The sequence below is a fragment of the Cottoperca gobio genome, chromosome 13 (genome assembly GCF_900634415.1).
Source record: "Cottoperca gobio chromosome 13, fCotGob3.1, whole genome shotgun sequence".
NCBI classification, from domain to species: domain Eukaryota; kingdom Metazoa; phylum Chordata; class Actinopteri; order Perciformes; family Bovichtidae; genus Cottoperca; species Cottoperca gobio.
The window spans coordinates 9,490,444-9,517,644 of record NC_041367.1 but is presented as its reverse complement, the minus strand read 5'-3'; the positions used below and the strand labels follow the sequence as shown (position 1 = coordinate 9,517,644).

General features: G+C 40.3%; 3 protein-coding genes across 3 annotated transcripts; 2 read left to right on the top strand and 1 right to left on the bottom strand.

Annotated features, from left to right (window-relative positions):
• Positions 1 to 3,953: 3,953 nt before the first annotated feature.
• cryba1a (crystallin, beta A1a) lies at positions 3,954 to 6,247 on the top strand. Its single transcript, XM_029446611.1, has 5 exons — positions 3,954 to 4,021; positions 4,188 to 4,306; positions 4,484 to 4,625; positions 4,899 to 5,041; positions 5,728 to 6,247. The coding sequence occupies exons 1-5, from the start codon at positions 3,983 to 3,985 to the stop codon at positions 5,873 to 5,875; spliced, it is 591 nt and encodes a 196-aa protein (XP_029302471.1). The 5' UTR covers positions 3,954 to 3,982; the 3' UTR covers positions 5,876 to 6,247.
• A 1,447-nt stretch (positions 6,248 to 7,694) lies between these two features.
• On the top strand, positions 7,695 to 27,162 carry cpda (carboxypeptidase D, a). The gene is made up of 21 exons (XM_029445985.1): positions 7,695 to 8,470; positions 9,489 to 9,736; positions 14,407 to 14,549; positions 14,701 to 14,870; positions 15,307 to 15,722; positions 15,855 to 16,046; positions 16,503 to 16,670; positions 16,975 to 17,084; positions 17,284 to 17,386; positions 17,858 to 18,000; positions 18,091 to 18,260; positions 18,364 to 18,666; positions 19,645 to 19,840; positions 20,100 to 20,235; positions 20,362 to 20,508; positions 20,807 to 20,905; positions 20,999 to 21,063; positions 21,246 to 21,377; positions 21,837 to 22,022; positions 24,117 to 24,219; positions 24,616 to 27,162. Exons 1-21 carry the CDS (start codon positions 7,827 to 7,829, stop codon positions 24,840 to 24,842), a joined length of 4,101 nt encoding a protein of 1,366 aa, XP_029301845.1. The 5' UTR covers positions 7,695 to 7,826; the 3' UTR covers positions 24,843 to 27,162.
• Positions 22,688 to 23,816, bottom strand: LOC115017498 (uncharacterized protein C22orf31-like). The gene is made up of 2 exons (XM_029445986.1): positions 23,542 to 23,816; positions 22,688 to 23,435 (listed from the first exon to the last, which is right to left on the bottom strand). The coding sequence occupies exon 2, from the start codon at positions 23,424 to 23,426 to the stop codon at positions 22,911 to 22,913; it is 516 nt and encodes a 171-aa protein (XP_029301846.1). The 5' UTR covers positions 23,427 to 23,435; positions 23,542 to 23,816; the 3' UTR covers positions 22,688 to 22,910.
• Positions 27,163 to 27,201: the final 39 nt, after the last annotated feature.

Sequence of the window (27,201 nt, the reverse complement as noted above, 5' to 3'; positions counted from 1 at the left end):
CATGGTGAACTGACAGACCCCAGAGTGCACTGCATCGCTTCAACAAGTTCAGAAGTTAAACCATTGGAAGTAAAACAAAACATTTTGAAGTTCAACTTCAAGGTTAAAACCTGAAATGAAAACAGTCCAGCACATTTCTTTCCTTTGCACTTCTTTTCTTCTAGAATGTACTAAGACATAAACCTCAAGGCATTTCACTCGATTTAAATTTGAAAAGCAAAATAGAGAAAAAGTAAGCCGATTTCAGCAATAATGTACTTTTTGTAAATCAATGTTCTTCTGTAACTGGACTCTTTTTAATGTTTTCATGCTCAAGTCCATCCCAACAAGCTTTTCCTTAGCGACACACTGTTTCCTCTGTATATTGTACATCCCCTGTGGTTTAGTCCTTTTTAAATAGAGCAAGATAACTCTTTACCAGCCATCAAGAACTAATCTGTCAGAACCTTTAAGGATGAAGGATTTGCCGCGGCCCCTCATCTTACTCATCCATTTCAACTGAACATGAGAGCAGCACTAAAACATAAAATCATACCCTGCTACATTTTATGTCAATATTCCATCTACTCAGTCCAAAGTTAAGGTTTAAGAGCCCATCCTTGCTTGGCTCTTTCGGTCCAATGTGTGAGCAGACAGGAAAACCACAATATCCCCCTTAATCTCCAATGATTTTTAGCAGTTCTTAAAGAGTTAGAAAACCTTAGAGTTGAAACTTACAGTTACAATTGCAGGTTCAAACAGACCGACCTTTGGTGAAAGTAATGGACGCAGGCGTTGCTAGTGGGGATATATATATACATTCACATCCAGGCTGAGGCTATCGAGGCCCGATTCTGACTTCTCATTGGCTGTGAGGTCTTTAGAGTACATTGTGGAGGGGGGGGGGGGGGGGGGATCAAAGGTCACGCTGCTTATCGGTGGGCAAGTCGTGCTGACTCGGCTGCCTGTTTTGTTGTCCAGCACCATTGTGGAGGACCAGGGACAGTCACTGCCATCAGCAGAAAGTTTGCTTGCACACACACACACACACACACACACACACACACACACACACACACACACGCACACACGCACACACCAGTTACTTTTTGCAGACATCGCTCTCACACTTTCTTTCTAAATTCTTTCTCTATTTCTTTTATCCTACCCTTTTGTCATTTTCTCCTTCATTTTCTATGTGATCTGTTTTGTCTTTCCCCTCTATATTCTCTCTTCCCCTTGATCCTTAGTGCAGCCGGCCCAAGCCTTTGAGCCCTGTGTGTGTAATGTGCTGACTGCAGGAGCGGCATCCATCTCTCTATTGTTTAGACAGGCGAGTGTTGGACTCTCTTTTGCATGTTATAGTGCTGGACAGGCTGTATCTATACATACACATCTCATACAACCCCACCTACATGCTCATGTCATGTACATGCACACTAACAGAATATTATCTTTTTCTAACTTGTGAAAACAGATACAAATAGAAATCATGCGACCAAAATGAATTAACATTAAATGTCTTTTTAGTTTCTATAAGCAAAAGGAAATATTTACATTTTGTCTGACTGCTTCTATGTGTTTGAATACATTATTTTACATGTGTGTATGAGTCTTTGCCCAGGGATCTCACACACCTGTGGCACTGTGATCTTTTAAATACTGGCTAAAACTAAAGCAGACAGGTCTATATATATATATATATATATATTTATATAAATATATAAATGGGATTATTAGAGCAAAGCAAAAGAACCCACGGGAAATGTCATCTTCTGTTTTACAAAATTCAAAGGCAACATAAGCGCTTTGAATGTTTGAATGCCTATAAAAAGACTCATATAAAAGATATATATAAATGCAAGTCCATTTAGAAATATGAACCCATTTGAAGTCTAAGCTTTTTAGACATTTATAGTGTAGACACGAGAGGAAGAACAGAGAGATCAGTTTCCCTCTGATTCTAATCATTTAATCACAGCTCTTGCTTCTCAGTTTGAGTTTATAACACAGAGACATTTACGAGGGGCCACAGAACTGATGCTTTAATTACCTGTGTGACCACCAACATGTATGTACACATTTATGTTACCTGCAAGCCTGGGGGCATTTAACCCTAACCCTTTTTAAGATGGGGGTTGTATGTGTTTTTGAGGCTTATGTATCTCATGTTATAGTTTTATCTTCACCTTTTCAAGTCATGTTACATTTACAGTATCGACAGCATTAGTCTGTACAGTATATTGGTATTGTGAGCTTACAGGATGTACAAGGTAACCTGGCAGACAATGTCAACATCATATCTCTCATCATCTTTCTGGGTGTGACTGAAATATCAGTTTGCTTAAACACTTACAGAAAAGCCCCAACTCTCTGATACACGCACATGCTGTTTGTTTAGCTTATAACACTATCAGCTTCATATTACAGTTACATACGTACATGATTGCGGAATCACAGTTTGCTCCCAGACAGACCTCAAACTAACTTACTGTCTCAGAGAATTATTTAATTCCTCATCAACTCTGAGTATTAATGGGTGTAAAGAATGGAAATGCATTATTGGACCATTAGTTTAGAGTTTAGACAGCTGGGTGAACTCCTTTGAAAACACCGACCTGTAGGGAAGCTTGTGTGAAGTGTTCAATTTTGTATAAAATACAACATTAATGTACTTTTGCAACATGTTCAAGCTTAAGTGGCTGTTTTAATATTCGTTATTTTTACCGCCATAAAGAATAAAAGCATTAAATGAAATCATTAAGTGACATTTAAACTTGTATACTGACTACAAGGTCAGTTGTCACCGTCTAAATGGATGTTTAAGTGTATTCTTTTGTTCTGAATGTATATGTGACTGCATGAAGCGACCTTTGCATGCCTGTCTCCGTGCATGACTGTGTGTGTGCATGACTGAGCATGTGTGTATAAAGGAGTGAGAGAAAAGGTGAAAGGACCAGAGTTGTGGGGTCAGTTGAGGTGGACATGGCGTGCAGATCGGAGACAGCACAGTGTGGAATAAATACAGTAGGTACATCATTAAAATACATATCCAGCTTGTTTATTAGAAAGCGTCTGTCATTTTGTCATTTTTCATCCAGAAAATAAAAAGTACCAACAAAGCTTAAATGTTCGGTCTGTAGTCTGTGTGCTTTGCTTTACACTTGAACTCTAAATGTGTTTTTCGAACAGAGTCCCTGGCAACACCATACACATCTGTGATGATCTGTTTCCTGGACCAGGCTGTGCCAGAACCCGCTGGTCATGGACCATTTGGAACTTGTGCATATCTGCACTGGGCACGGTGCCCTCCATCCAGTCCCACTGCAGAGAAATAAAGCCCAGCAGCTCAGTGCTGAACAATGAGTGGAACAGCAATGTGCTGACTCCTGCCCCGGCCCACAGGCCCAGCTGCTTTTCAGCACCAGCATGTATAAATAGGTCCGTTTACTCTGGGGTCAGGACATCGTTTTTGTGGAGCCCCCTGTGAGCACTGCACTGCTATTCTTTGGGGCCGGTCAGGTAAGCCCTCCATCTCAATCCATTCATCCTATAGACCTGTGCAGACCATTGTCACTTTACATGTCTGTGTCTTTTGCCTTTGTTGTTTCTGCTGAGCCACATAAACGTATAGACCGAGGTCAGACATGCACATACTGATCATGCACAGGGAGAACAAACAGCATTGTACATACATCAACAGCTGCATCATCAAGTGTGAGCATGTAGCAAGAAAAGGTTCACACCCAAAAAGATGATATGCAATAGTTTAGATTTTATTTCATATAGGTCAAGATTCTTTCTACTGTATGCAACATGCTAACACAAAGACAATGAATATACCTCCTACATAGGCAATTAATAACAAACATTAGCTCACAAACACATGTTCTAGTTGATGTGGAGGTGACAGGTTGTGTTTGAACTGTGTAATGTTTCTTTAATATTAACGTAAACATCTCCTTGCTCCCTGAAGGTAAATCTGCATTGAGAAACACATAGCATGGCTCTGAATAATCCCAACCCTCTGGGACCATGGAAGGTGAGTGTGATGTCTTGCCATGCCTGATTAACAAAAGCAGATTACGTTCTTTTTTAATTTCATGCCCGGCCTGATGATGTCAATGACGTGTGCGTGTGTCTGTACACACATCAGTGTGTGCGTGTGGCATGTGCATACTACATGTATGCATTTGTGTCCTCTACAGATCACGGTTTACGACCAGGAGAACTTCCAAGGGAAGCGTCTGGAGTTTACCTCCACCTGCCAGAACATCATGGAGTGTGGCGTTGACAACATCCGCTCCCTGAAGGTGGAGTGTGGAGCGTAAGTCAAAATAAGAGCTCTGCAGAATATTTCACACAAAAGAAAAAATACCTAAATTAAGATTTATATTCAGCAACATTTGAAATCTTAAGCAGATCTTCTATCTGATAATGAATCTGTATTATCCTAATGGTCCTGCATGTTGTGTGCGTGTGTTTGCCTGCTTGCTGGGTACAGCTGGGCAGGATATGAGCACTCCAGCTTCTGTGGACAGCAGTTTGTGTTGGAGAGAGGCGAGTATCCTCACTGGGAGTCGTGGAGTGGCAGCAACGCCTACCACATTGAGAGGATGATGTCCTTCCGCCCCATCTGCTCTGCTGTGAGTTTCTGTTCCACTCCAAACGCTTTTGTTTCACCTCTATCTGACTTCTCATGTGTCTCCAAAAAAGGGTTAAAAAGCACTAAATTGGACTCATCAAATTGACTCACTCAGTTTCTTGTGTGACAAGCCTACATAGTTTCTTATGCCAGCTTTCTAATGCAGCAAAACAAAAAGATTTAAAGAACAATATAACATAGATATTTATGCACTATAACATTTGAGACACATAAATGAGATGAATATGATGAAAAAATAACTTGTTTTTTTTAGTACCACAAAGAGTCCAAGATGGTGGTGTTCGAGAAGGAGAACTTCATGGGACGTCAGTGGGAGATAAACGATGACTACCCCTCTCTGCAGGCGATGGGCTGGGGCAACAACGAGATTGGCTCTATGCAAGTTCAGAGTGGCTCGTAAGTATCAACCTCTGAACTCATTAAGCATCAACCAACATGCTGCATTTACATGGCACAATATAACGGATCAGTATATCAGCAAGTGTTGGGAGTGTAAATGCAAATTATGTATTTCATTATTTATTGCAACTTCCTTTTGTCAATTACTACTTTTAGTTTCTCAACAATGCACTTTTGTAATTAGGTATCATATGTATTATATCAGGATACACTTCTGAGATTTTCAAGGGAGTCTGATATTTCTGTATGGCGTATACTGCACAGTTTTTCAAGGTTTATATTGTATGAAAAAGCTGCTTATTATGTGACATTCTAGCTTTTAACGTTATTTATCAGTTTTTGTACGTACCTAACGTATTACACTGTGACCTCTAAGAAAGAATATGGTTGACAGTATCTCCTGAATATATTTATATAACAGAAATACGGAAATCAGATTTTGTCAAGAGCACGTTTCCCATTTTCTGATTGTGATCAACTCCAACAAAGGTCTTGTGTCTTGTCAAAAAACATCCATTTAAAATGACCTGATACTGTCTCTGTATCTTTCATATTTCACTTTGTATGAGAGAGTAAAAGAGGCCTATCTTTATTTAACGACTTCCTTTTTCTCACATAGTTTTGAAGTGTGGTTATTTCCAATCAATAATATATGCACCCCCCCCCCCCCTCTCCTCCTCCAGCTGGGTGTGCTACCAGTTTCCAGGTTACCGTGGTTACCAGTACATCATGGAGTGTGATCGTCATGGTGGCGAGTACAAACATTACAGAGAGTGGGGCTCCCATGCTCAGTCCTTCCAGGTGCAGTCGCTGCGTCGAATCCAGCAATGAGAGCTGCAGCCTCCACTCCCAACCTCTCACTCTTTACCTCCTCCACCTTCCTCCTCCTCCTCCTCGTCCTCCTCCCTTTCACCCAGTCATTCCAAGCTTTAGCCAGCTCCGTCAGACCTTAGTGAACTATGGCTGACACTTTTGCTGGTGCTTCACAATCAAGATGTTAATCACACTTTTGTTTTGTTGCCAAATGAAAATAAAGAGAAATGATGGAAAAAAAGAAAAACGGTCACTGAAGCCCCTGACTGACGCGCCACTGAGGAGAGAAGAGGAGGAAGTTAAAGGCCTTAGGGAGGAGATGTCACGCAGAGGCTTTCCTCCTCATATTTGTGGGTAAAGATGGAGCTCCCAGTGATCAATAAATAAGGAATGGGCAACATAAAATAAACACAAAGACAAGAGTCTACTGCTAACATCCATGATGCTCAGTTGTGTTTTATTTTCATTATTTGCTTTTGGAAAGTTTTATATTGCGGTACATTTACACTATGGCTTCTCCATTCATACCTTAAACACAAAAAGGGACACAATGAAGCTTTTGCCAAAGCTGAGCAGTGTAAAATAAGATAATTCTCGTATTGCTTGCTGTATATTCTTTTAGGAAGTCTTACATAAAATATGCAGTTTAAGATATAAAAATAATGCACACAATATCACCAACATCATGCTACCGGTTAATTATTGTAAATCATGTCCAAATGTCATCCTCTGATAGTGTTGTAACAGAGCTCTTGCTTAAGCGGAAAAAGTTAATGCATTATTTTCAAAAATGCAAACAGGTTAGGTGGTTGCGCCACCCATACACAGAATATGGGTCATTGCATAAGTTGCTGATAACAGTTAACAGCATGACAGCACTGATAAGAAAACCACAGAGGAAATTCATTTTACATTTGAGCCTTACATTTTGTTCAGGGAATGAGCGGTAAATACATTAACTTAATAATCTTCAAATTAACCAAAACTCAGATCATCATAAGACAAAGAGTTACAGACTTCCTGCTGCATTGATAGAACTAAAATATATTGAGTCTCTAAAGCAAAGAGAAACACTCCACGCTTATCAAGTTTGTGTGACATTACTGTGTGGCCATGTCTAAGTGTCAGTGTAGGTTTGAGTGATATTATAGGCATAAAAGGCCATTATTATTTTTTAAAAACTTTTTTAACCTTTTTAATTATTATTATTTTTTCACCAATTCTACAGTACAATTAATAATGCCGAAGAAAATGGCTTGAAAATGTATACCTTGTGGCAATAAGAAAAGACTAAATGAAACATAATGGTATGAAATCAGTAGTAGTAGTAGTAGTAGTAGTAGTAGTAGTAGTAGTAGTAGTAGTAGTAGTAGTAGTAGTACGAAAATGCGAAATAAAATGCTTCTAATTTCTCTCAAAATAAAATAAATATGTATTTAAAAAAAAAAAAGAAAGAAAATCAAAATGAACAAAACGTATTGCAAGTTAAAATATAAGGCTAAAATATAAACATAAATCAAATATAAAATAGAGTGATGTAAAGTTGTGGTGGACAGTATTACTAATGAATAAACTGAATGTAAACATAAATGTAGTAAATGTAGGCTTTAAGCATAATGAGAAGTAATACGTATATAGCCTATTCACAGAGGTGTAAACAACCGTTTATAAAACAGCAATTAAAGTACCTGTGGTCCATTTCGGGGGTGTTAAGGGATTATATAATGTATATTATAATGTGGAAATTGGAGCAAAATAATAAAAAATAAAGTCAAACTCCCCCGGTCCACCTTAAAATGTGACGTCACGGAGGAGCTCCTCCCTGCTGACCCCGTGAGCTGAGCGGAAGTAGATGGAAACAAGCAGGCCAGGCTCTGACAGCAAAATACGTCTGTCGCTGGGGAGCAAACTCTCCGGACCTGGTGTTTTTTCTTTAATTTGAAAGTGTAGAAGAAGTAGACACATCAACATGGGCCACATTTGGGAGCACATCTTGACGACGCCGAAACTCCGGGTGACACTTCTTTGCGCCTTTCTTCTCTCTCCTGTTGTCTCCCCGGGTGACGCCTGGACACGAAGCGTCAGCCCCTCGACCGGGGAAACGGTAGAAACTTACAACAAATACTATAATTATGTTGACCTGACTGGGCGTTTACATTCTTTAGCTCAGAAATACCCTCATTTAGCTAACCTGTCGAGCATAGGTCAGTCTGTGGACGGCAGGGAGCTCTGGGTGATGCGGATCACTCAGGACCCCAACAGAGACGCACCGGGGAGACCCAAATTTAAATATATCGGGAACATGCACGGCGACGAAACCGTGTCCAGGCAGGTGTTGGTGTACCTTGTGGAGTACCTGCTGACTAAATATGGAGAGATACCGCGTATAACTGAGCTGGTGGACACCACGGATATTTACATCATGCCCAGCATGAACCCCGACGGCTTCGAGAAGTCCATAGAGGGAGACTGCAGTGGCCAAAACGGTGGACGAAATAATGCCCGAAATATTGACCTCAACAGAAGCTTTCCTGACCAGTATGATGGGAAGATTGTCAATCCAGTTAATATCCCCGAGATCATGGCTGTGATCAAATGGATCAAGGAGAACAAGTGAGTACCTCCTGGTTGCTGAATGTTTGGGGCACATATCATATAAACACAAAGTGCATGGTTTGATTCCAGCAGGGGGCCGTTTTTCATGTCCTACCCCAACCCCTCTTTCTCTTCCCTTGTTTCTTGACTGCCTCTATGCTATCTGCTATCCCATAACTATTTAAAACAATTATTTTCTCGATTTAATTGTTTGGTCTTTAAATGTCTTATTTTGTCAGTCCAAAACCCAAAGATATAAAGTTTAAATATATGAAACAGAGAAAAGCCGACAATCTCCATATTTAAGAGACAGAAAACAGCATGCAGATTAATCACTAATGAAATTAATCATTAGCTGCAGCCCTAATTTAAAGAGTTGCACATATTTTTTTGATTATGAGTATCTTAGTTTTCTTCTTTATTAGGACCTTAGTGGGTAACATGTGTGACTCAAAATAAAGTCAGCAAGGACTGCTGTCCTGGGACGCCATAATGACATGGTGTGAAAGACTTTCTCCCTACATGTAACCCTAAGTAGCTTCACACAGCAGAATTATTTCCTATAACTTTTTAAAGGATTGCATCAACTTTTTCTTAATACAGGGTTCCTGCGGATCCTTACAAAGCTTTTAGGCATTCAATTCATAAATCTATAAAGAAGTCCATAATTGGTATTATATCGCTTAAATCAATCATTCAAAATATTAAAAAAATGCAAACATAGGAAGTAGGATTTTATGAAACTTATGAAAATTGGATATTAAGCCCAGATTTAGCAGAATTACTTAAACCGGCAATTTATACACAAGGTTTATTCAAAGTCTGCACAATAATTTATGTTGTTTCTTTCTTCAATTTAATTCTGAGGCATTAAAAAGTCTTAACAAGTCTTAAATCTAACTTGCCTTAAGCTTTAGGAACCCTGTAATAGAATACTTGCATATCCATACATTGAAAGAGTCAATAGTTCACTGTTTATACTGACGCTGACGATACGCCCAAAGCAAACTTCTAAAATGTGCCATTGTCTCTCCAGATTTGTGCTGTCAGGGAACCTGCATGGCGGCACTTTGGTTGCCAGTTACCCTTTTGATGACTCGGCCTCCCACCAGCGGCAGGGTCACTACAGCCAGGCAGAAGACGACAGCCTGTTTCGCTATTTGGCCCTGGTGTATTCCCAGAACCACCCGGTGATGAAGACTGGGGAGCCCAACTGTCCCGATGCCCTGGAAGAAACTTTTCAAGATGGCATCACCAATGGGGCGCAGTGGTATGACGTTCCCGGTAAGATGATCCATTTTTCATTGTTTTAAATGCCTAGTTCAGTAATTGAAAACTATTTATTGTAGTTGAATCTTGTGAAGGGCCACAAGCCATGGGCAATTTTAAAACTGAATTCAGCTGTGGGGGTACACATCCTGCAAGTGTCCTATGTAATTCCGAGAAGAAATAGGGGGCAGTATTTCACCTCTATACTGGGTCCATACAATCTCTAATGTTCATATTTTAGTTGATTTATTTTTTATATTGTGCATTGCATTTACTCCTGTGTAATGCCTGTCAGTCAGTTTGTTTATTGGATTAACTCCAAAGTGGCAGAAACTACAAAACGACCCGCATATTGGAAGTGGCAGCGCAGCCAGGAGAGCGGCCGCTGTGGCTCGACTCGAGCTAACTGCTGACTGAAGCTTCTCCGGGGCTGCCGACAGCTATGAGACAGCCTCCTGTCAGCTGTGAGGACGAGGTGGTGCGGGTGGTTTTCTTGTTTCTACCACTTTGAATGTAATCTAATAAATAAACTATAATAGACACGGAACCTGGTTGTAGTATTTAGTCAGGCACAATACCTCCATGGTCAGGCAGCTATGCTTCTTCTCCCTCTGTACTGAGAGCACACTGGTGCTACAGTGACTCACTACAGAGGGAGAAGTGGTATTACAAGACTGGACGGATTTTTAGCAGATATCTTCCTCAAGGTTTTTTTTCACTGCAGACCACAAGAAAAAATTCAATACCCTCTGAGCGGAGTAGCTCAAGTTACATTCCAGAGAGCAGCTTGAACAACTTGTTCCAAAGCTGCTTATAAGCAGTAACTACTAGCTTTATTTAAGAAGCTCAGTTGCACGTCTTATAGTTGCATTGTGTAACCTGTTATTGACAGGTTTTGTGAATAGAGGTACATATAATAGAATAGTAAAGGCCCCATTATAAGTAGTCTCATACTTATACACTAGTTTCACCTGGGTTTGGGTTTGCGAGGTGTCAAAATGCTAAAAAAACTGGAAACCATTAAGCTCAAAGTGCATTACTCATGTTTTTCTGCCAAAGCCTGTAATTACTGAAAGTGTTAGAGCAGTAGACATTACCATGGCAGCTCAGTCTTGGCATATTAAAGCGTATGAACTGTTAGATTATGTTCTTGTCACTCATTTATATATATGTATCCCTGTTCTCTTTTAAGAGTATTTAATGTCTTGTAAAGATTGTGTTGTTTCCCCACCTTCTACTGTTCATTCAGGTTCAGAAAAAGGCTGTACTCTGTGTCACTCACACAGAAACTTGATCAGCTGTTGGTTTGTCAAGGGGGGGTTGGTGGTGTTGGTGTCTGCAGCTTCAGGTTTCCACACAGTTCTTCCTGTTGAGATGTGCCTTCATTGTTGTAGTTAATTTTAGGAGGGCACTGTGTCTTCCAATTGGTGCTTTCCCATGGATTACCATGCATTTGCCTTGGTTAGATACATTGACTTAATTTAAACCGTAGCTCTCCGGAACTAGCACCTTGTTTGCTCTCATTGTATTCCTTACTTCTCTGTCAAGTGTGTGTTTGATGTTTGGTGTAGACATTTTCTGATTTTAATTTAGTGTAGCCAGATGCTCCACTTGCAGGTACCATTTGTTGCTCCCAAATTACTACCATTCAAATTCAATTTAAAATTGGATTCATCCATCAGGACAATATTCTTACCCAGTTTTTAACCATATATGTAATTCTGAGCTTGTGGTGTTATGAATTGGCATTGTGATTGGTGATTGTTTGCATGTATGTTGATTGTGTGGACCAACTGTTTGGGAGAAATCTACAGGCTGTAAGCAAAAGTAGTTTCTTTAAGACCTGCGCTAATTTAATTGACCAGATTTTCTAATGTAGGTAGTTAAACTGACACATAATTTCAATACCCTTAAAAAAAAGTTCAGTTTTATGTCACTTTAAGCTTGATATAATGTCATTACATGTCACATTGTCCTACCACCAGCCAGAAAGTGGAGCTGTAAATCATTACCAAAGCCTTAAGCACACACCTTTTAAACAACAGCAAAAGTTTACCATTACTTATCTGTGTAAATATTTGCTTAAATTGTCATCAGAAATGAAAAGTACAGTGATTACTGAATGACGTTTTTAGCTGAAGAAGATTACCTCTTTTGTTGTAGCTGTTTCTCAAGTGCAACAGCCAGTATTCAGGCTGGTTCAGGCTGCTATAGGAGTTAGTTAGTAAAGCTATTAGCAGCAACAATGTCCGTATCTCAAGATGAAGATTGACTGCAAAAAGTGTAACACTGTTGAAGAGATGGTGCTTGTATCTGTCTGACATATCTCAGTGGATGAAATGTGACTGCTAAAACTAGGCTAATGGCAGATGATGGAAACGGTCAGGACATTGTATGACATAATGATGGGCCCAGGCAAAGAGCCAGGACCCGGAGTCGGGGACAGGAGATTTTTTGTTGGGCTTTCAGGGCTTGAAATAATGATTCAGCATAACATGTTATCTTGACTCCTAATCTTTTGACACAGTCTGGCCTCGGAGGGCGTCCTTTACTTTTGAGCTCTGTTTTTGTAACCGTCAGCACATAACGGTTGAAAATGTAACTTGCTGGTTGTTAGCTTTTCGACTTGTACAGCGTTCACGTTCATTTTTACATTTTTAAACCAAGTCATTTGTTCAAATGTGTGGGCCTAGGTTGTTGTTATCCAAAGACACATGTCACTGCCTTTAAACATGCAAGAGAACAAGGTCAAGAATATAATTTTACTGTGTGGAAATACAGCTCTATTGCTGTGATAATCTGACGCCCTGGAAGTGCCTGAGGATGTTCACACCTCGTATTGCTGCACTTCAAACTGCTGACAGTCATAAAACAGTAATACTTTCTTAGATTAGTTTTTCCTCGTGGATTATCATTTTAAGTGTTTGACTAATGCCGTGTATCACTAAACCCTTAAAGTCATCTCATAAACATCCCTGTGTCCTACACAGAAAGTTGAGCTACCACTTCTGACTTTGGCTCCATTGTCTGGTCAGTGGGTTCCAGACAAATTCAGGGTGTGTCACTGGATCCGGTACATAAACAGGATATCTTAAGGTTGGGTCTGTGTGTTTTGTTATGCTCTGTTAATATACGGGTTGCTGTTTACTCTAAGTAAATGGTACCTCATTCCGTTTGAACAAAGTACTTAACGTTACTTGGCACAGGACGACTCCTAACGTCTTGTGACCAACCGGAGGAAAAAAAATTTGGTGTTGTTTGCCATGTTGGTGCAGCCACGGATGCATTTCCCCACATTGTCACGGCTGAATATAGATCTAGTGTTATTTGCTCATCATTCGCACGTGAGATTTAGTAAAGGCTAAGCTTTTGTGGTTGACATAGCACCCTGCTGTCTCCGCTGCCACTACACAGGGTGAAACCTCTAATGAATTACACGGACACACCTCTACACACCACCACCTTCAAAATAAGCTCAGAGGGCATGGTCCCTATTGTCCTGTGTGAATGTACTCACCAGTTCAGTATTGATGGATTAGTCCGGGGGCATACATTGGGGTTTATCTTCAAGTATTTATAAAGAAATGAAGCCTGTGTCTGTTCTGTTACATCAATGCAAAGCTGAAAAACACGCCTGAAACGTGTCAGCAGAGGCGTTAGAGTTTTTGCCTTCTTCCGAAGTTGCCCTTTACAGTTTACAGTCCCCCTCGCCAAGCTTCAGACCTCCGAACAGCTGCTGCTTGTCCGCGGATGACTCTGAGGAACTTGTGTTTGTGGTGTATATTTTGGTACGCCTGCTCTCAGAGCCAAGGCGTGTACCACATACCGGCCTGCAGCTTTTCTCCTTAGCTGCATTTGGTTTTTATTAACTGCACATCATGCATTTAGTAATGACTAAATGACTTTCAGGAAGATCTTATCAGCTGGCAAGCAGATGGCATTGTTTTAAAAATTGGCAGAAGTATGAATCTTGTGCAATGGTTTATAAATGCAATACAATAGAAAGGAATTTGAAATAGGTTGCACAAAGCACTGTTTAAAGGATTATGCATGACACCCCATTTAGGACTAATGTTAAAAACTATTGTAAAGTCTTGGGGCTGTGGTTATTCGATGTTTTGTCAAAGAACGTGCTTATCTATCGTTTGTTGCGGTGTGGGTGCTGTCTTCCTCATTTAAGACTGGAGGGACGCTGGTTGCTTTGTTAAAGTGCTTTTCTTAGTGTTTGATGTTTGAGTTCTTTCACTTTGACTGTTGCAAAGTGGCAAAAGGTGGCTGTTTGAATGGGTTCCTGCAGCCACCCAGCAGGCAGTCATGACAACCCTCCAGCCAGGGAGCCTCTGGCTGCCCGCTGGCGCTCCAGTGGGAAGCCAGCTGAACAGTGTGCCCTCCTGTTTGCCTTACTGCAGATGTCATGGCTTAATGCCACATTACACACTATCTTTAAACTGTGGCATTGAAGAGACAAAGACGGCCTCAAGCCTTTCCAGACAGAGTGTCTTTCTCTGTTGATGAATTGGCCTTGCACCAGTGGGAAGCAGATCATGTTTTAAGAATGTACTTCACAATGACATGTTGTACACATCAGTTTAATTCCTGAATTTAGACACACCCTTCTCTTTAGTAATATATAATGCAATTTGTAATGCAATTTCAAGCTTGATTTGTTTTTGCTTGTTCTCTAGGAGGGATGCAGGACTACAACTACCTCTATGGAAACTGTCTGGAAATCACCATGGAGCTGAGCTGCTGCAAATATCCTCCTGCTTCTGAGCTCCAAAAGGAATGGGATCTGAACAGGGAATCCCTACTAGCCTACATAGAAAAGGTAGCGCTTGTAACAAAAAATGGGAGTACTGATACATCAACATTCATTATAATGTGTAATGCTACAATCAAACCCTGCCTGATACCTTTGGCGTACCATTTCTCCAGTATAGCAACATGTCCTTGGTATTTATAATCCTGATGTCTTCCAGGTCCATATAGGTGTTCATGGCTATGTGAAAGAGGCCGTCAATGGCACTGCCCTCGCCAATGTCAGCATTGTGGTGGAAAGCATTCGCCACAACTTGAACACAGGAAAGTATGGGGACTACTACCGCCTTCTACTCCCTGGAACGTACAACATCACAGCTGTGGCCCCAGGGTGAGTAATAACATTGAACTTTTCAGAAAAAGGTTATCTAAGAACAGCACTTAAAAAAAAATGGCAAATATTTGTTGGGTTTTAAATTTAATTGCAATGCCCAATGACAGCACAGCGAGCGGGGCTTTCTTCGCTGCGCGTCGCCAGATCAAAATGAACAAAGCAAAGTTTTTAAACATTGAAGCTACACTAAAGTAACGCATGACATGACTTACTTCCTCCTTAGAGTTACTGAGTAACTCTTTGTAACTGATATTAAGAAACTTGGGTTTTGCAGGATTATTGGTGAATGACTTCCTGGTAGAGAGATTTAAAGGAAACTGCACTGATGACTTTTTTGTTTTGTTTTGTTTTGTCGTCTAATTCCTGGGGATTTTAAGGTGGACTGGAAATACTCAAGAATGTGTTTTCTTTTCTTTTCTTTTTCTGTACACAGATACACACCAATGACAGTCCACAGTGTCCAGGTCTTAGATGGCAAAGCCACAGAACTAAACTTTACCTTGGCACCCGTGGTCAATGAGGCTGCAGGTAGCATCACTGTGACTACATCCATGCCGTTCACCAATGACCCAAACCTCTCCACCACCACCAACTCTGCTGACTCCACCCAAACCCGGCTTGTCTCTTCTGACAGAAGCAACACCAGCCCTCCTTTACTTCCACCAGAACATCAGCCCATCCAGCCTCAGGTATTTCGTCACCACAACTACGCAGACATGGAGCTGTTCTTACGCAAATACAGCAGCGAGTTCCCCTCTATTACTCATCTTTACAAGGTTGGCCGCTCCGTGGAAGAACGTGAGCTCTATGTGTTGGTCATCTCGGACAACCCCACTGTCCATGAGCATGGTACGTCTTAGACTGAGTTGGGACACTTCCTTTTTGTTTTAAGTGTCAGGAATACTTTGTCTGTAAAAGTGATTTATGTTAATGTCTATTATTAGAAATGTTCACTCCCTTTTTTTGTTGTTTTCATGCCAGGTGAGCCAGAGTTTAAGTATGTAGCCAACATGCATGGTAATGAAGTGGTGGGCCGAGAGTTGATGCTCAACCTCATCGAGTACCTGTGCCGTAACTATGGTACTGACACGGAGGTCACTCGGTTGGTCAACAATACCCGTATTCATATCATGCCCTCTATGAACCCTGACGGCTATGAGGCAGCCACTGAAGGTAAGGGACATGCACTAAGGAGTTCTTACACAGGCAACAATGCAGTAACACTATCTGCATAGTATGAATTTAGGACCTGTAATATTTTGCCATATGTACAGGTCACACAGGAGTTAGATATAATGCTTTGGATACATGAGCAGCGGTGTAACATTATAGGATTCAAACAGTAATTTGATCACTTTACTAACATTCCTCGAGTATATTTCACAAACTGCTATCTTGTTTACAGCTCACGGTGCATGCAAAACCACATTCACCATAGTGCTTCGTATAGTAAAGTTTCACTTCCTCTGTCTTCCAATATGTTTTAGCTGATAGCTGCTGCTTATATGTAACAGGAAGTAGAGGGGGGGTCTGGAGCTGAGGTTCCTCTCATCTGCGGGAGCATGCTGTGGATACAGATACAGATGCATGTCGGTGACTTATCCTCAGTGTTGTCTTGTTTCCTCACAGGTGATGTAAAGGGCTACAAAGGGCGAAACAACAGCAATAATATCGACCTGAACCGCAACTTCCCAGACCAGTTTTTTACCATCACAGATCCCAGACAGCCGGAGACTATAGCTGTGATGAACTGGCTGAAGACCAACCCCTTCATCCTGTCAGCCAACCTCCATGGAGGTACGGTGTCTTTTTAAAATTTCAGTACAAAAGATTGTAGTCTTTTAGTTTCAATTCCACCATTTGACATCTGGTCTGTTATTCCTATTTATAATAGTTCTAAATATTGTATATGTTTTGTATGTTTTTTAGTATTTTCTCTTATAGAGGGTAACTAAACGGCCTTAGATCCACAGTTTATATCTAAGATATTAGGCTACATAATGAAAGGCCAACCAGTATCGCATAGTAAAGTGCATTTTAACCTCAAATCTAGATGTGGTTTTTTTACTGGTTTGTATTTTCTCTGTGATGTGGAACTTAGGCTCCATGGTGGTCAACTACCCCTATGATGATGACAAAAAGGGGACATCTGAGTACAGCCGGTCGCCGGATGACAAAGTCTTTAAGCAGGTTTCTAGCGCCTACTCTCAGGTAACCGGACACTGTCGGATCTGTCTCAGGCTGGGATAATGTCGGCTTGTGGTTTCATGTTGTAGTTGAAAAACTAAATGTGGAGTCAGGACTTTTAAAAGCCACTTGCTTTTGTAAATCTGTGGAGAGACGAGCTTTGATAACTTGACCACAACAGTACTCATTGTTGTGTTCTCACATGTGTTTGATGTGTGTGCAGGAGAATCTTTTGATGCACAATGGACACCCTTGTCAGGACCTGTACCCTGGGGAATTTTTTGAGGATGGCATCACCAATGGTGCCAACTGGTACAGTGTTCCTGGTAAGCCTACATCGCTCACCCTCCTTTCATTTCTCATCCACAGGAGATCAGCCAAGTCACCCTTATATACTTGAGATGTTTAGTTTACTCACATAATCTGGAAAAGTTGTTCATATTAAGAAAATATGCTTTGCCCACACCTCTTTGGCCAATTCAAACTTCTCTTTTATTGTCTCAACATACACAGAGGATGGATATTCATGTTTTATTCACAAATTTAGTCGGATTTTTTACTTGCAATGACATTTATAAAAGACGCATCATTTCGCCGTTAGACCTTGTCTGCAAAAAGGTGCGTTCAGTCAAAAAACTAATCTAAATGAAACTACTGTAAAGTAAATCTGCCACCTCTTGACTCTCTATGCCTGTGTTCAGTTAATCACAACATTTAATTAACGCCTCTTTGTGTGGAATATAGAATTTGTCATTATGCTTTAAGTGAAAGCTTTAAAGTTTGATTCTTTTCTCCAGGTGGCATGCAGGACTGGAACTACATGAACACCAACTGTTTTGAGGTGACCATCGAGCTGGGCTGTGTGAAGTACCCCATGAGCAAGGAACTGCCAAATTACTGGGAACAAAATCGACGGTCCTTGCTTCAGTTTATACACCAGGTACACAAATCTCAACATCACCCAGAGCTTTCTTCTCACTTTACTCAGTTTTGCATCTACTCATGTTTTTGTGGTTATGTGTCTCTGTAGGTTCACATTGGAGTAAAAGGCACAGTCTCTGACATTCAGGATGGCACAGGAATTCCCAATGCCACCATTATTGTGGAGGGGATAGACCACAACATCACCACAGCTCGTACTGGAGACTACTGGAGACTGCTGAGCCCTGGGACTTACTCTATCACTGCTTCCGCTCATGGGTAAGTTTTGAATTTCAGAAGGAAGAACAAATGGAGAATTTCCCATGAAGCTTCTTTATATTTCTGTGCTGTTATTTATCTCTGGTTTATCTCTGTTGTCCAGTTATAAACCTGTGAGGACCTACGCCACAGTCTCAAAAAGTGGAGCAGAGGTGGTGGACTTCAGACTGACACGTGTGCACTCGGACCCCAATGGCCAGTCTGTCCAGGGCCCCCAACCCACACAGAACCCATCGGAGAAGAAGTTCCATACTTTAATCAAGGACCTCTCTCTAGGCCAGGGTTTGGAGCAGTTGGTCAAGAGCACGGCCACAGATAACAGCTTCCGCTACAGACGCTACAAAGAGATGTCCGGCTTCGTGAGAGGCCTCACACTTAACTTTCCCAAAATTACATCTTTACACAGGTATTTGAACCAGCCAACGTCATTTCTTTTTAAGGACACATACATGTTTGACATCATACCTCTTTCATCCTCTGTATTCCAAAAGTCAATACTGTCCAGATCGGCTCTGTGTTTCCTGACTTCAGTTACTTTTCTTAAGGAAAGACACTACAGGCAAGAATATAGTCTTTTCGTGCACTGTTCAACTTTTGGAGTTGGTCTTTTTTGCTTCCATAACATGTCTTCTTTCAGACTGGTGGAAAGAAAACATCCAAAATACACATTTAGGTTTTTATTTTACTGCACTTTGTCTATTTGCACCTGTAGATTTCTCCTAAATTAACCAAAAGTTAGCATTAATTAATGCCTTATTTGCATATTCAAACACAGCATTTCAGAAAACTTGTAATACAAAAAAGAATTGTCTTAATGTCAGTAACCAACTATGGAAGTTTCATGGTGATATCTATTAGTTAAAATGTTTACCATATTCACCTGTGGTGTCTTGCAAAATGTATGGAATACATATCTCTAAAGCAGGGGTCAACGTTTTTCAGGCCAAGGACCCCCAAACTGGTGTAGCATGGAGCAGGGAACCCCTGCTTCAAACTAAGGGCGGGGTGCTGTCGGAGTTCTGTGCAAGGGGGGGGGGGGGGTGCTGTCAGTATTTTCTGATTTATGGAATGATGCAAAGAAAAAGAAAAAACATTCCCTTTGTTAAAACTTTTTAAATGAATATGTCAACAAAATTAAGCAAGATTGTTGAACCTAAGTTTAAACAATATTCAGATATTTAATAAGATAATGTCTTATTTGTATATTTATAAACATAACATTTCAGAAAACTTGCAATATGAAAAACAATTGTTCTTAACGTAAGTAATCAACTGGGGAAGTTTCATTGTGATATCTCTTAGTTCAAATGTTGCCTATTGACAAGTCGTGTCTCCCTTTTTAAAACACTGACGTAGGTTTTGGTTTCTTCTCTTCTGTGTCCAGTTTGGGCCAAAGTATCGAGTTTCGAACCATTTGGGCTCTGGAGATCTCCAACAACCCAGGGGAAGCTGAACCTTCTGAGCCCAAAATCCGCCTTGCAGCGGGGATCCATGGCAATGCCCCTGTGGGAACAGAGCTGCTGCTGGAGTTTGCTGCCTTCCTGTGTATCAACTATGGGAAAAACCCAGCAATCACCAGGGTGAGTTTTGGGCGGTCTCAGGAAATGTAATGTATTGATAGCCTGGACTCTTATCAGCTTGTTTCAGCATGCATTCATTAATAAACCTTTTAAAACACATTTCTCTCATAGGAATTCACACAATTCTTTGTTCACTCTCACAATCGGCACTCTTTTCATATCTGGGATTGGGTTCAGTTTGCACTCTAACCAGCCCCAGTAATGCAGCATCTGATTCAGTCATGTATGTAATTGTTCACTCTCGGTTTCTCTTCCCTAGCTGATCAATGAGACCCGGATTGTCATCGTGCCTTCTATCAACCCAGATGGACGAGAACAGGCTATTGAGAAGCAGTGCACCTCCACTCAGGGCTTAAACAATGCTCATGGCAAGGATCTGGACACAGATTTCTTTGGTCAGTTGTGTGTGTGTGTGTGTGTGTGTGTGTGTGTGTGTGTGTGTGTGTGCAAAACAATAATACACTTGCCATAAAAAGCTAATCATTCTCTAACATTTCCTTCTGATTTTAATTATTTTTTAGGCAATGCGTCACAGCGTGTAGTGGAGGCTCAACCAGAGACCAAAGCCATGATGGAGTTGATTCTCGACAAGAGCTACACTCTGTCTGTGGCCCTCGATGGAGGCTCCCTTGTTGCTACATACCCCTATGACAAGCCTGTCCAGTCTGGTAACACCGTTATGCAGGAAACTTCTTTTTCTTTGAATACTTTGTTCAGAAGTTTGTAAATAATCAGCATTGTTAGATTATTTATAGTATAATTGCTCATTGAGGTTTTAAAATGGAACCCCTTTTAAGATTGCACACATTTGAGATCAGGGGCAGTGCCCAGGGATGGTGATTTGTGTCGGTTAGTTTTCCTCACACCTACAGATGGAAGCTTTTCATTTGTAGTTATTAACTTACCTTATATAGCGGCAATTTGCAAAGCACTGACTTAGGCTGTGTGGTTTTCTTTTTTTTCCAGTTGAAAACGAGGGCACATTGAAGTACTTGGCAAACGTTTATGCCAACAACCACCCTAAGATGCACCTCGGGGACACTGAATGTTCAAATAATGGGCAGAGTAAGTCATTTAAGCGCTATGAATAATTCCTGTTGTCGCGTTGGTATTTAATCATGTTCATTAGAAACCTAATGGAACTTTTCTGTAACTCAGTGGGCAACATCCCAGATGGAGTTATGAGGGCAGCAGAGAGACAAAGTCACATGGGGAGCATGAAGGTGAGTCTGTTTTGCAAAATGTTTATATATTGTGACCTTGTTTAAGAAGTTTTGAGATCCTAAATGTTCTATATAATATTACTTTGGAGATATCTGTCTGTGAGAAGTTAAAGCAAAGCCAGAAATTGGCATGTGCCCCAGTGCTGTCTCATGTGTCATGTTGTGTATACGTGTCCTCCCAGGACTTCAGCATGGACTCTGGCCACTGTCCAGAGATCACAGTGTATAGTGGCTGCTGTTTGTTCCCTCCTGCGGAGCAGCTGGCCACACTCTGGGCTGAGAACAAGAAGCCTCTCCTAAGCATGTTGGTGGAGGTACGATGCAAGATTTTATTAGCGCAGATGTTTAATGGACTTGTTAAACATTGTTACATATAGATTAACAATTATATTACTTGTAAATCTTTTTTTTATTTTTAGAAAGTCATGCAGCAGTATGGACAAGCATTTTAAAGACATAATAAATATATATATATATATATATATATATATATATTTATTTATATATATATATATATATATATATATATATATATATATATATATATTTATATTTATTTATTTATTTATATATATATATATATATATATATATATATATATATATATTTATATTTATTTATTTATTTATATATATATATATATATTTATTTATATTTATTTATATATATATATAAAATTATAGTAGTATTAGTTCTCAAGTCAAGGATTTAAGATTTTAATTTCCCCCATCATCATACAGCCCTAACTTGCCCTCCATTTCTACCCCACCCAGGTCCATAAAGGGGTGCGTGGCGTGGTGAGGGACAAGAGTGGAAAACCTATAGTTGGCGCGATCATTGTACTGAATGGGGGAGTGAGGGTCTTTACCGTAGAGGGCGGCTACTTTCACGCGCTGCTGGCTCCTGGCAACCACAACATTGAAGCCGTTGCTGATGGCTACCAACAACAACGTCGAGAGGTACACTATTTTTTACATATCCTGTATTATGCAGTCTAAGAATGTACTAGCTTTAAGGAAGATGGCCATGATGGGATATCCCTTAACCCTAAACTAAGGTATTTACCTGTGCTGCCACTAGATGGAGCCAAAAGAACAACTTATGTTATCATGGCTGACGTTCTTATTTCTTTCACAAATATTTCCTTTTCCACCGTTTCTTTTACATTTTATTTAGTTTTACTCAGTCTTTTAATTTAATTGTCCTCTTTCTTATCTTGTACACTTCTCCATATAGTAGTGTGCTGACAATAAGATAACCTGAGCCCTCCAGATGCTTTTTGGTATCTATAGTCCCCTAAAGTTATAGTTCCTCATTTGTATTTTGGATTACGATCACTTGAAATGCATACTTATTGCATTACTTAGCAAACGTTTTCTACCTCCAGATTTAAAAAGAAAACAAACATGGTCTGGGCCTTTAAAAAAAAAAAACTTACTGGAGATGATAATGCTGAGTAAAAGATGAAGCTTACAATGTCTGGTTTTGATTACTGTATTGATTTTTATGAAGTGTTAGCAAGCAGAAATCAGCTGTGCCTCAGCTGCAACCACATGTACCCTGTTGAACACGCAGCATACTGAGCACTTTAGGCAGATACAAACCTCCAAATAAAAATGCAGCATTCACAGATTTTGGTTTAATTGGTTTTGCATTATTTGTCTTTTTTAAACAGTTTATAAAGTGGATCTTTATTGTCAAACATTTGAAATCTAAATCCAGCTGCTACATTACATTTGAAGGATAAACAGAAATTGTCTAAATGAAGTATGAAGAGACAAATGAAAAAGAAAATAGCACCCTCAAATTATAGAAAGTCTGTGGGTTAATATTACTGTGGTTCCCCTTTACGGTCTACATCTATGAAAGGTGTAGGGACGGAGCACACAAAATCTTTCCATCACCTCCACCCTTCTAGTTGGCTGCTCTGAAATTTGCAGCGTGGGGTAGGCCAGCTCTTGAAACAGATGGTCCTTTATGTTACGGCCGAGCTCCAGACTGTAGGCTGCGAGCTTCCCGCAAGGCCTAAAGAGCAGGGGATCCACCACTGAATGATATGTCTGCTGGAACTCCGGTACCGTGAAGCCGTGGATCATCAGAGGTCCTGGCTGGATCGGTGACATGCTGCTGGAGGTCCTCTCTTCAGCAGGGAGGCCTCCGTCGCTGTGGGGCAGTTTGAGATCTGGAAGAACTGCAGCGTTCCTTGTATATCTGTCATCCAGGGGTTTCTGGGGGTCTGCTTCACTCTGCTCACACACAAGGTCCAAATCATAACATGGGGCCAACATGTATTTCCTCTCTTTAATAGTCTCCCCATATTTCTTAGGACATCGAATACTCCTCCTTAGGCCATAGGGACGCATTTCATTCCTCTGGAAAATAAATTGACATCAGTTTCAGTGGATTCTGGAGCTCTGTAGTTTCCATATTGATAACAGAAAAAAAAGAAATAAATTAGGATCAAGAGGGTGCACTTACTCTTTGGGTGTGTGTTCACACATTACTGAATCAGGTCTGATACCACATGGTTTGAAATCCTTGTTTCTTGAACGTTGGGTCTAATTTCCCCATTTTTTGCTTTCTTTGCTTCACTCAAATATGACATTGAATAAATGAGACACTTCACACTTGCTATGGAGAAAAAGTCAAGCAAGTTACAAAAAGTGAATTCTGAGATTTGTGTGATTTACCTCTCAGAAGATAGCGGTGTAATTTAGGATATTTATGAGCCAGCGCTCAAATCCTATTTTAGACACACAAGACAACCTGCATCAGATTATACTGAGCAGTCACACCTGCAAATGAGCCTTGCTAATTAGGTCATTAACAACCCCACTTCAGTAGGGCGCTGCAGCAGACGGCTTAATGCCTTTTAGCTCCAGAATGCAGATGATGTGGTAGAGCTTGGCATTTTCTTTGTGTTGTTGCATTTTGAGTGTTGTGAACAGTTAGTTAAGAAGTAAAGTTAGTAAAGCAGTTCATATTCAGAGGCTACCACACACAAACTAGGAATAGAAAAATATTTTTATAATTCTTTTTTTTTTTTCTTGCAGGTGGTGGTGTCTTCCTATGACGCTGCTAGCTCCATCATCATTGAGTTTGACATGGACAACAACATTTTTGGCCTGCCCAGAGAGTTTGTAGTGGCCAGTGCAGGTAAGCAGGTCAAAAAATAAAATAATGTGACGTGTCCACATAAAAAAAACAACTTGTCGTTTTGTATTTTGCAACTGCGATGTGATAAAATGGAAACCTGCAGTTTAATGTTTTGATTCAATGTTGCTTATTGGATTTTGACTCCTCCTAGTATGTTAGTCTTGTGATCTTTTACACAATAACCCTACAGTATTTCCCTTCCTGAAATACTGTTTATGTACACAATAAGTCTCCTTTTAGCAAAAGATTTCTTTGACACTAGTCGCAGTGTCTTCTCACACATCTTTGTAATTGACACTACTTACTTGTTAAAGTGTGTAAGTCTTTAAACGTTATCCCAGTTAAAAACTGTTTAAGCAGACATGCTGAGTTGTGTATTTCTTTGCCTCCTTGCAGCAGCCTCCATGACAGCGTTGGTGGTGACGGCGTGCATCATCTGGTGTGTGTGTGCGGCCAAATCTAATCGACAGAAAGACGGCTTCCACCGCTTGCGACAGCACCGAGATGATTATGACGATGAGATCCGGCTCACCTCCATGGGCTCCAAGAAGTCGCTGCTTGCCCATGAGTTTCAGGACGAGAGTGAAAGCGATGAGGATACACTGTATGCCAACAAAATCTGAGAACCATTGCACCGATTTAGCTGTTGGCTTAGTTTTTTTATTTTGATCTCCCCCTTAAATTTAACCCACCAGGAACAGACAGCATCTCCCTTTCATGACAGATAAGAGTGATAAAGATGCTTTGTTCTATTATATCAACAAGCTCTAAGGACTCACTCCCAGTCACTGAGTTATAAGTGCTACTAAATTATTTTTCTAAGAGCATCCTGCTGGTGTCTGGACTGAAGGCCTTGCTCCATCTCTACCTGACTGGATCAGGAGAACAGGACAATGAGAAGGTGATTTTAAAAAGAGAGGGAGAGAGAAATAAATGTTTGGTCCATTGTGACCCTCAGCCGTCCTAATCGCAGGTTTTCAGTTCCACAGCTTTTTCATTTCCGAGCCACACGAGTGCTAATTTAGACCACAACCTGCCCGGCCTACCTGAGGAGGAGTTCCAGCCGATTTAAGTCCAAATAAACTCTTGTTTAGTGGATGTGTAATGAACTCTCCATGGAGGTGCTTAATCTCACACAAGCTCCCCAAATGATATCATGCATTTCTTTCAATACTGCGTTGAGCTAAGAAATTAGAAATGATATGTTTCTTTATCTAAGACGGCATTGCCACATTGAAGTGTCCGAGCCTTTGTGAGACTGAATCCAACACTGTGCCTTGGCTTCTGTAAAGTTTACAGTCTGGTCGGGCTGTAGTATGTGACCGAAAGCAGCAACGTAGTGAATAGATAATATTTGATCCATCCTATACTCAGGTGGTAGGAAAAGAGACATTTTGATTTAAAGGACTGCTGATTTCCAATGTTGCACTGTTTCTGCACAGGTGACTCTATGCTGGCTGGCCTGGGTTCAATAGTTTTGTATTTTTCCAGTGAGTCAATGTTGTGGCCAGAATCATAATAATCATCATCATCATGGGAGCGAGTTTCTCAAAAGCTTTAAAGCATCAGGGAGAGTCTGTTACCAATGAAATGCTTGAATGAAACCTGCCCAGTAGGTGCATGGTGCTCTAATGTATGCATGGAGGTCGCGTGCACTAATGGAAAGCAAGGATCGTCCCATATCATTGGCCAAGAAAAAGAAAAGAAACATTGAATCTCTACATATTTAATCATAAAAAAAGAATGTATATGTTGTTTTTCCGTTTTTGTTTTAACTATAAGTTGTAGGGTAAATGCAAACTATTTTTATCAAGGATGTGTCACCATGCCTCATAAGGAATATCTATTCTGTGTGCATTTGAATGTGTTCGTGTTTATTCCCCCGCTAAACAATACTTTGGAGTGCAAAAGTCATACTAGGTTCTCCGTCCATTACTGATCGCTGTCTGAGAATCAACGTCAGTGCTACTTGATTTAAAGGTTCAGTGCAAAGAAAATTACATTTTCCAAACTTATTGTCAAACAAAAGGCATATAGATCATAATCCATTCCAAGGTCAGCAAATGAGTTGAGACTTGTCACACAAAAATGTAAAGCGCCTCAGTACATAACTACATTATATGGTGTAAATATAATATGCACTCCTTCAGTCAGTTGTCAGCGACACTGAAAAATAGGCTACTGAAAGATTGAGTTTGTGGCTTCAAAGAACAACGTAGTCTGTTTCAATTTGCCATTTCTCTCATGTTAAAGATCATTTAACAAGTTTTCAGTGGGGTATATGGGTAAATCTTGTTTTTCGTGCAGACATGCAAGTTGTGAAAATACAGTGGAGAATAAAAGGGAGGCCTTTGTGTTGGTAATCCTGTGCTGAAATGCCAAACATGAAATATAATTTAACTTTAGACATTCATCAGGTGCACTGCCAAACCAAACTTCTTTACATTAGAAATCCATGTGTAAGTGTCCCTAATTGAATTAAAATTGACGCACTGTATCATTAAATCCGGTGGTTCTCGCCGTGCATGTTTTTCATCACGTTTTTTTGAAGGAATATACACTACTAAAGGATTTGCCTTGATTTCCAGTTACTTTTGTGATGATTTGTTCCTTCTGCTTTTAAGAAATGCAGTTATCAGTAAAGTTAAACCTGATATCTCCGTATAGAGACAGTTTTGTATGTTATTTTTCTTTCTTATACTGTGTCTGAATGTGTGTGTATGAATTTTGAGAGTTGTGCGTATGTCAGAGTCACGCAGAGTTGGTGTGCAGATTTTATATGAACTGGAATCAACTATAAATAATGTTTGCCAATTGTGAATGAAAAAAATGCAATTTCTGTTAACCATGAATCTACACAAAGCAAAAACATTTAATAAAAACCTCTGTGATCATGCACAAAAACTCATGAAACACAATTAAATAAAACCCCTCACAGCGTTACTCTTGCTTTTGTGTTGTATTGTGCTACCTTTCAATAAT

Coding starts and splice junctions, on each gene's coding strand:
- LOC115017498 (XM_029445986.1), bottom strand. CDS start 23,426: ATGCGTCCCTATGGCCTAAGGAGGAGTATTCGATGTCCTAAGAAATAT.
- cpda (XM_029445985.1), top strand. CDS start 7,827: ATGGGCCACATTTGGGAGCACATCTTGACGACGCCGAAACTCCGGGTG. Junction 16,671..16,974: donor GTCAGCCAACCTCCATGGAG/GTACGGTGTCTT, acceptor TGTGGAACTTAG/GCTCCATGGTGGTCAACTAC. Junction 18,261..18,363: donor ATCACTGCTTCCGCTCATGG/GTAAGTTTTGAA, acceptor TCTGTTGTCCAG/TTATAAACCTGTGAGGACCT.
- cryba1a (XM_029446611.1), top strand. CDS start 3,983: ATGGCTCTGAATAATCCCAACCCTCTGGGACCATGGAAG. Junction 4,022..4,187: donor ACCCTCTGGGACCATGGAAG/GTGAGTGTGATG, acceptor TGTCCTCTACAG/ATCACGGTTTACGACCAGGA. Junction 4,626..4,898: donor TCCGCCCCATCTGCTCTGCT/GTGAGTTTCTGT, acceptor TGTTTTTTTTAG/TACCACAAAGAGTCCAAGAT.